Here is a 9,951-nt window from a genome sequence, read left to right as displayed (position 1 = left end):
ATTAATTTATTAGTTAATGTACTTGCGACTGTTTCTATTTTTCACTTTGTTGCCATTTCCAGAGATACTTCCAAAAGACAACTCAAGCTTGAAATGACTAATTTATTACAGCAGCAGAGCTAGAATTTGGTATCTTAGCCCAGAGAACATCTCTTCCCCCACAAATATCACACGCGCAGAAATTTGGGAGCGATAGGGGAGCCAACAGGTGGGTGCAGGGCTCCAGCAGCACTGATTTGTTATAGGGAGAGAAAAGTATAAATACACCATCAAATGGGGACAGTGTTATTGATATATGACAGCAGGACGTGAGTCATGTTACGTTTGTATGACGTAGCGCAGCTCAAGTTGCTTGCCTTGAACCAGCTTGCAGGGTTTTACTCCATATATGGTGCTTTTTTGGCAGGTGCTGCTTTTAATTCAGGACATACTACTGTTTTCTCAGTGGGTGACATCACCAAAAAACAAAACCAAAAAATCAAAAAAACATGCTGTCTGTACACACAGAATGCCCCATTACTTAGGTGGAGTTAAATGGATTATTAAATGGTAAAAAAAACAGGCATCTTGCTGGTGATATCAACAGTGAAACGAGCACGCAGTTTGACACCGACCTAGATAGAAAAGACGTGAAAGAGGTGCGTCAGGTAGTTTTGTAGGTGTAACAGGTGTCATTATAAAATGCTTTGTTTTGTTTTACTTCTTGAAGAAGTAGCAAAACTTTACATAGAGTTAAAGATGAGAGATGTCCTCTCAAATTAGCACAAAATGTTGAAACCCTGATTAAAAAAAATACAAAGATCAAAGAACCAAGCTGGAGGTGCTGCAACAGGATGCTACTCAGCATGGTGCCGCCTTCAGAAGAGGGGTTCAGACCAGAGCAGGGGTTCTGCTAAGGTGCGGACACATCGAAATAATCTTTCTCCTCTGCTCTCCTCGCTTTTTGTTTTCCCCTTTCCAAATGTGCTTCATGCTTTGACCAGTTTCATGGCTCTCTGTCTCACACACACACTACGCAGAAACATGCTCTCTGTGTTCCAGTGCAGCTGCTGTGTTAAAACCGGGTAGATTTAGTGTAATGATGTGACAAGAAAAGCACATCAGGGGCGAAGGGAAAGAATCAAAGAGAGTGACGGAGTGAGCGAGCGAGCGGGAGGGTGGTTGAACGGCAGGTGGAGTCCGTAGTTGCCTTGGTAACCTCTCCCATGTATGGTAGGTGGGGATATCGCATTGCAAAGGTCAGGTTGTGTAGAGAGGGATGAATTGTGCAATGAATCCAGAAGGGACAGGGGAATAATAAGCTCAAGGTAGGCATTTTTCTCGAATTAAGTGTCAGCCTGTGGAGTGGACAGATCCATAGGTGACAGGGCATTTTCACTCAGGGAAGGAAGCAGCAGAGCCCAGGATTTCTTGTCATCTTGTGGTTTTGCAGACCATGGACGGCAAGGAAGGAGGGAGGGTGGGAGGAGGAGCTGGAGAGGAGCACAGCAGCCTGTGAAGCAGCCCACTGCTCAATTAGCCAGCACCAGCAGGACCCAGCCACCCATCTGCGAAGGAGTTAATCGGCTGGTGTTGTAATGAATTAAATAAAGAGTTTCCGCCGCATGTGCAACTGTAGAGCGAGACAGCGAGAGAGGGAGATTGAGTGAAAGAGAGGGAGGTGGGTAAGAGAAGCTCAGGGAGGGAGAGACAGGCGAAAGCACGATGAGGATTCACTGTACCTGACGAACAGCCTGGGATGACTGGAGTGGTGGACAGGCACAGGTGCACTGCAGGTGAGATGAGACTGGAAACTGGAGGCTGCCGTAGAGAGTTTGTGTGTTTGTGTGTTTCTGGGAGGGCATGTGCTCGCTGGGATTAGAGTGCATACCTGTTGTGCTTGTTGTGGTTGTATAGACGGCGTGCATATGCTCACAAAGCAAGCTACACGGGCGCTGATGTATAAGCTGTTCACAGCGTCCTTTGTGTCTCTGTTTGAGTGAGCAGTAATTTGCTGATTAATGTGTGCGTTTTTAAGAGAGAGAGACGGAGAAGCTGCTGTGATGTTTAGACACAACACCGGACTGGAGGAGGATCGAGGGAGAAAGAGTAAGAAGGGTTGATTTGAGGGGGGCGGGGGTGCAGAGAGGATGACGACATGAGAAAGAGACAGAGGTGGAGGAGGGGTGGAGCGAGTGCAGCCCGTTTTACATGCAGGTCAGGTAATGCAGCGCTCCACTCTGCGAGACTAAGTCCTTCTGTTAGATTTCTGTGGTTAACCCCAGTAAGTGCACAAACACAAGCTTATGCGTAAATATATAGATGTCTTAACTTTGCAGTGAGAAATGCATTTAACCCTCCAGCCCTAAGTTCAAACATCTATCAGTAATTTTGTCTAAGTGGGGCTTGCAGCCTATTTAATTCAAGTGGAAGTTAAAAAATGACAATGTGTAGATTTGAGCTAAGTAGCAGAGCTACAGTCAAGAGTTACTCTGTCATCTGTTCATCTGGGATTAGAGTGATAACGACTGGCACTATAGGCTAAGGTGTTGAATATGATTTCTTCCCAGAAGATGTTCTTTAATGGCAGTGATTATTGCCTGCATGGAGAACTGCTAAAGAGAAATAATCTACATTGAAATAAGCCCTCTCCAGTTTGCTCTCTCTCACATTCACATTCGAATATTTGCAAATCAAAGTCCAAGTGAAGTGTATCTACAGCTGTCAGAGCAGAGCAACGGTTAAAGAACAATAAAAATGTGTTTACTTTAGTGTGAGTTAGCCTCATTAAAGCAACAAACAGAGAAACACTGGGAAGAGACAGACACACAAGACCACAAATCACTTCTGCACCATTAAAGCCAAGCCTCTGAGTCATTCAGCTTTGTGGGAAAATAAAATCATTAAGGTTGTCAGAACAAATGAACAGCAATTATTTATGATGCACCGGTGCTGCCCCTGAGCTCCTGTCAGTTCGACAAATTGTCAAGGACAAAACTCAGTGGCTACAGTTAATAAATGATGGACTCATGATCAGGTATTTAAGGTCAGTTTAAGTCCAGTCCTGAAGGATTGTGTATTGGCATATCCCCAAAAGCGACCCACTTTATCACTGACCTTCAATCTCTAACTGAGAGTCTGCTTTTTGACCAGATGATTTACAAATCCAGTGTGTTCCTGTGAACAACGAGAACTTTTTAAAATCATCCACAAAGAGTTTTCTCTTTATTATCACCAATGTTGGTTAATTTAATCCTGTGGACTTTGAAGATAAGTGGTTTTCTATGGACAGCAACAATATAAGGCATTAGAGTTTGGTAGGGGACATCACACCAAAGAGTCATTTTCTCTAGCAACTGCTTTGACATGTTGGTAGAAATTTATATACCACGGGGAAAAAGAAGCGTGGGTAGAGATTAAGCGCCATATAAATTTGCGTCCCACTTGTCTCAGAGCCAGTGAGCCTAAGCACAGTCATACACATTTAAAATTATACTTAGAACAACTCCACTCTACACTAGCAAAACATTACTTGGAGAATAAAGTAACAAAATGGAACACAATGCTTTGAGTGAGATTTAAAGGTTTCAGTGTTTCATTTTTTAGGTGGTTAGTTTGTTACTGTTGTTCGGCCCATATCACAGGATTATTAAACCATTTTTGTATTGTATACTGTGTAAGCTCCAAGCAGGTTTTGTTTATATAGTGGAGATGCAGTATAAAAAAAAGAAGAGACAAGCACAGATGAACTCAAAGACAGCAGCCACTTCACGAAACCTGAATAATTTTAGAGCAGCCTTCTAAAGCTGTTGTCTATCATTTATAACAAAACACAGATTTGTAATGAATGGCGCAGATATTCTGAGCTATGAATATTTTTCCCTTTTTGGGATGTTCTGGTAGGTTGGTGCAGTCGATCCCAAGACTAATGCTGAGTCCAAACTACATGCTGATTTAAAGATAAGATAAGATAAGATAACTCTTTATTGTCATTGTACAGTCATACATAGTACAATAGTATGATGAACTTGGAAAACTGTCGCACGTTGGCACTATATGCAACACAACACATCACAGTAACTTAACTTAGTAATAAAATGAAGAATAAGTCTTTGTGTATTGCACACTGTTATTATTGCACATTAATTATTGTTGCACGTTGTTTTTTATAAATATTATTATTGTTATTGTTGTTACCCCCCCCAAAAAAAGTCCAGGGAGGTAGTCAATCAGGTCAGCTGTTTGCACTGATTAGGGCCATTGCCCTGTTGTAAAAGCTGTCCTTGAGTCTATTGAGTCTATCGGGACCTCAGCAGCCTGAACCTCCTGCCAGACGTCAGGAAAAGCAAGATTTAAAATATGTTGCAAAAGTCTCAAAATACTTCCAAAACATATTAAATGGACTTTTATTATTCAAGAGAAGTGTACAATCAGTGCAGCGTAGATATCAGGGAAACATGGAAACGTATTTTGATATTTAGCTCCCCCCTCTCCAGCCTGTTTGTGTGTATATACAGTATTTTCTGTCTAAAAAAAATCAATTAAATTTTGCTATTCTGGCAACTTTTTATTTTTAGGTAACCATATAGACATGATGTCCGTGAGTGCTGTAGATGTGGCTGCTTCCAGCTGCTCCTTTATTCACAAGGGACCCACTCGGCACGTTTGATTTGGCAGATTTTTTTTTACGCTGGATGCACTTCCTGACACACCCTCAAAAGGATTTGTCTCCTCCTGGGATGGGATCTTTTGCTTGTTAGATGGCGTGAACCGCTACACCATCGAGCCACCATGTGTGCTATTGATGCAAAAAGTCAAAGTACTGGGAAAAATAATAATAATTCATCATTAGAATAATAAAATTTTAGTAGAATAGCTCTAGAAGTAAAAAGCATTTATTGTCTTTTTAGTGCATTTGGGATTTTTTTTTTTTTTTTTTAATTCTTTTTGTTGGTGTGGCGTTCAAGATTCACACTTTAATTCAAAACTGATAATATAAAATAATTATCTGTTCATTTATGTAAAGTAGCTACAAAACATTTAAAGTTTTCCTCTCCTGTTTTCATCAGAGCCATAAAACACCTTGTATACTGACTGAAAAGAGCTGCAAAGGGGGTTTCAGCACACAGTAGTTTACTGCTGCTACCTTCTTGCCCAGGAAACTTTACTGCTTTGCATTAATTTAATTATAGCACTTCATTCTGTGTCAAGGCCAAGCAAACAGTTGCATCTCGATACGAAAAGAGAAGACGGAAGGAAATAGAGTGACAGAAACACCTGAGCTGAAAAAGAGTGAGGGAACATTAAGTGAAAGCTTGGGTTGCAATAAGTTAGTAATCACTGGCCCCGATTCTCGTGTTTACAGAAATAATCTGGCTTTTGTTGAGACTGTATTAGAATGGGAGGCGGGTAATGAAAAACCACCAACTATCATAAATCAAAACTTGTCGCTTAAAAAAAAGAAAAAGAAAAAAATTCATCTGCCAGGAGACTAATGTGGGTTCTGGAGAACGGGGACTGAATGGACTGAAAATTGCCTGCAGATAAGAATAAGAACAAGAATAACAGTTTGGATTAGAATTAAAATTCATGGACTTTTGCAATCTTTTTTTTTTTAATTTCCATGTCAGTTTAAGGTATTTTGGAGCCATCAGTGGATTGGCCTGGATTTGACTGTGGGGTAATTATGGCTTTATAGAAAGCCAGAGACCTCTGCCAAAATGCGAGCGCCTTTTAGTATGTGGCAGAGCAGCAGGAAGGGCAAATGGACAGATGAGAAATACAGCATGCGCTGGCGAAAATAAGCAGGTGAGATTTCGAGGTTCTGATGAAAAGAGCGCAGCTGGTGGATTGGGAATGGATGAGACAGGAGACGGCAAGCGGGAGGCAGAGTGCTCGGTTGCCTGTGGTGGTGAAGTCTGGGAGAGAGGCCAGCGTTGCCGCTACAGAGTGGGTTGCTTGCTTGATTCGATTTCACTCTTTTCATTTCCTCACCTTCACCAGTTACAGCCAACAACGCAATCTTGTTTTAGGTACGCTGGAACCCAGTGCTTGCAAAACACAGAGACCACTTGCATTAACACCAATCATTTAATACTTCAGAGAGCCCTATTAGATGAGGCTGTCAGTAATATTAATGAGTTCAAATGATGCTTTCTGGAGGAAAATGCAAAACTTTTTGTGGCCTGCAGCGTGACTCTGTCTTGTAACTAGTTTACTTTGCTCTGCGCAATATTCTGTTTATATTTAACTTAAGCTATAAGCAGAGACGTAAATATCTAACTATTCTCTCTGTCTCCCTTCCTGAAACTTCACAGCAACAGCCCAACTACTGGAGCTTTAAGGTCAGTGCTGCTAGTTCAAGTGTCCCTGTGTGTTTGTCATTTTTCCTGTCCGTTGTGTGTGTTAGTGTGTCCATTTGAATGTGTCTATGTGTGCTTTGTGCTGTGGCATCACTTTCGACCCTCAGGCATCACTAGCCTATCTCCATGCTACTTTGGCTTCAGTATCCAACTCGCTTGACATCTCTTGGCTCTCTGTGCACTGTGTGTGTGCATGTGTGTGAGACTTTTGTCTCTTTATGGGTGTGTGGGTGTGTGTGGTGGCAGAGGTGTCAGGGGGTGGCAACAGCTTAAACTTCTCCCGCTCCATTTAATCTGCAGAAGATGAATCTCTCTGGATTTATGATACCTCAGTCAGCTGGCATTAATGGATAGCAGCCATGTGACACTGCTGACGTATTACTGAGTGAGACATTAAGAATGCATTTCAGATGTGCTACTCAAGCATTACTGAAATAATGCTTTGGCATTAGCACAGAAGCTTGAGTCATGGCTAAAGATGCTAAATGTATTTTATCCACAGGTTTATAAAGGAAAAACATGGGTTATATACACTGGAGAACAGGCAGTGATATTGACTGTATAAATCACTTACGCTGAATTGCTGGCTTGCATGCAAGGTTGTGTGTATCACTTTCTGACTTTATAGATCATAGTGGTAGGCAGGGAGTTGTACTATCTAAATAGAGGAGGTTAAAGAAGGTATTGATATGTGTGAGGGAAGAGCCCAGGGCTTGTCTGAGTTGTAGTCTGACCTCAGTCTGTGCTCTCAGCATCATTTGGACCAGGTGGAAATGTCACTAAATATCAATGGCTAAATGCCCTGACCCTTGGGGAAGGGTAAGCAATTTATCCCCTATTCCCACAACAAATTTATTCTGAATAACATGAATTTAGAGTTCTGTCTGTCACATAAATGTGCCACACAAGTAAACGATTTTGAACTCTGCAGGACATACAGGTGGGCTGCCAAAGCTCAGGGGGTGTTTGAGGAAGAAAAATAGCATTTGAAACAATCAATTGAACCAATTATGACTTTTGAGAAATGAAATAACAAGACTGAAAGATTTTCTGCAGAAATACTGAGAATGCTATTCATCTGCCTCCAACCCTTTGTCCTCCTTCACTATATCCACGAATCTTCCTCTTTTCCTGCTTGGAAGCTCCACATTCAACATCCTTTATCCATTTGTTACCCAACATATCCACTATCTCTCCTCTGCACATGTTCAAATCATGTCAACCTGAGCTAGCCCTCTGATATACTCATTTCTAATCTTATCCATCCTGCTCATTCCCAATGAAAATGTTAAAATGATGTCAAAATAATAATAATTGAAACTAATAATTATATTTGCATTTGAAAATGTGGGTTCTTGATTAGCAATGAAGGCCATGACATGCTCATCGGTATTCCCCAAAGTCAAGTTGACCTTTAGGGATGTTTAGTTTTTTTCCAACCGTTAATGAGAAACTGAAAGCTGCGTTATACAAACTGTGAAGTGTTTAGAAGAAAAGCTTTAGAAAAAAACTAAAATTAATTAACTCTTCTTTAGTCAAAGTAGTTCATGATTAACATTTTCTTTATCAGTGATTTACTAGAGATTGTTTTCATTTCTTTGCATTTATTAGTGCAAGTTGCTTTTTTGTTATTCACGTATTGTTGTTTTGCAGCTTTGCACTAAATTAGGTTGTTTTAATAACGCAGTAGTGAGAAAGAGAGAATTTATTGATTTGTTCCAGAGATGCAGCAGCATTAATATAGTGTCAAATGAAATAAGCAAAATACTCCAAGTGATCATAAATCTAAAGATATCATATATTTAGATTTTAACACAGAGGCTGTTGTTGACATCTTTTACTGTATGTCGGCGCCTCATCTTGTTCAATTTTCTCCATTTTGCACTAGAGCTTCTGAAAGCCATGTCCTGCTCCCTCATGCTATCATCTCTAATCTAAGGCTAATTCTCCCTGAATTACCCTCCCTGCTCAAATTAAACCCCCAAATGGAAGTAGTATAAGGACTGCATACACTCATGGTTTCATCTTTGGCATAAATATGTTTTCCAGGGATCTTATTGGATTGTAGCATGCTAAATATAGACACATTTTTAAGTCTAATTAACAAGTTGTGGGTGACGCATGACTGAACATATCCCTGAAATGAAACTGTCAAAGTTTCAAAACTGCTGTTTCTCTCGGCCAGAAACCCACCTAACACTCTCAGTTATAATATGGTGTCTTGAGGAACACTGCGTTATTCTCACTCTCTTTTATAAGCAAACCTATTGCAACAACTTACAATTTATAGCAATTTTACAAAGCATTTTGTTCCATGCATTGATGATTCCTGGTATTCTAAAGAGAAAGGACTCTGAGAGTATTGGGTGACTGTGTGTCTAGGAGTTTGGCTACAAAGATGAAAAGCTATAATAACGGAAAAAAGCAAGTAGAGCCAAATGGATGTGAGAGATGGATCGATTTAGGGGGCTGTTTTCTCTCCATTTTCTAAAAGTGAGAGCTGTGAACTTTTTTTTGTGTGGGAAAAGAGCCAGGTTGTGGGTGGAGGAAAAACATTAAAAATGCTCAAGATGTAGACAGAAACAACACGAGAGATGTACCTGGATGTGGCTTTGGCCTCTGCTGCCAGAGACTGAGGGGGAAGCAGATATGTTCACACAAAGCAGTCGAGTAAGAATTAAAGGAGGACACATGAGTGACAGGGGATAAAAGGTGGGAAAGGAGGACATATCACTGGAGGCTAAGACACACAGAAGCATCCAGGGAAGATAAAGATATTATTAGGAGGGGCGAACAAAATAAGCTGGTGGGGGGAAAAAAGTATGAGATGTGGACAAGGTGTGAGGTTTGCAATTTAAAGATTTTACACCTCGGGAACCAAAGGCTTCACTCACATCAAGCTGTGTTTGGCATTTTTATATATAGTAATTTTCAAATCCAACAGAATTTAATGTCACTTAAGAGGAGAATTACTGCTCTTGCAGAAAAGATTAGAAAGAGGCTGGCAGCAACCATCATGTAATAAGCCAGCCTCTGGTTTTAGGCTGTTACAGCAGTGTAGTTCAGCCATTTTCTTGTCTTGTTGGATGCTCAGCTGTATCGTAGCCAATGCCGACACCTCGCACATGAACTCCTCTTAACTTAAGCTTGTGCATCACACGGTTCATATTTATTCACATTCTACATGTTATGTTATGAACAAGAGGAAAATAGGAATACAGGGAGTGCAGAATTATTAGGCAAATTGTATTTTTGAGGAATAATGTTATTATTGAACAACAACCATGTTCTCAATGAACCCAAAAAACTCATTAATATCAAAGCTGAATGTTTTTGGAAGTAGTTTTTAGTTTGTTTTTAGTTTTAACTATTTTAGGGGGATATCTGTGTGTGCAGGTGACTATTACTGTGCATAATTATTAGGCAACTTAACAAAAAACAAATATATACCCATTTCAATCATTTATTTTTACCAGTGAAACCAATATAACATCTCCACATTCACAAATATACATTTTTGACATTCAAAAACAAAACAAAAACAAATCAGCGACCAATATAGCCACCTTTCTTTGCAAGGACACTCAAAAGCCTGCCATCCATGGATTCT

General features: G+C 40.4%; 1 protein-coding gene across 3 annotated transcripts in view; it reads left to right on the top strand.

The window, feature by feature from the left end:
* si:ch211-278a6.1 (SRC kinase signaling inhibitor 1) overlaps positions 1 to 9,951 on the top strand; it is a 79,635-nt gene that overhangs the window by 36,036 nt on the left and 33,648 nt on the right. For 2 of the 3 annotated variants that reach the window (XM_040046167.1, XM_040046178.1), the window contains one exon: positions 6,297 to 6,323. In XM_040046167.1, the coding sequence (XP_039902101.1) occupies positions 6,297 to 6,323 (27 nt within the window). Of the gene's footprint in view, positions 1 to 2; positions 1,776 to 6,296; positions 6,324 to 9,951 lie in introns of those variants that run through there. The other variant, XM_040046171.1, reaches the window with a different exon arrangement.

This window comes from Simochromis diagramma, unplaced genomic scaffold, assembly GCF_900408965.1.
Source record: "Simochromis diagramma unplaced genomic scaffold, fSimDia1.1 OVJJ01000321.1, whole genome shotgun sequence".
Taxonomy (NCBI): domain Eukaryota; kingdom Metazoa; phylum Chordata; class Actinopteri; order Cichliformes; family Cichlidae; genus Simochromis; species Simochromis diagramma.
This window is presented reverse-complemented; position numbering and strand designations above follow the sequence as displayed.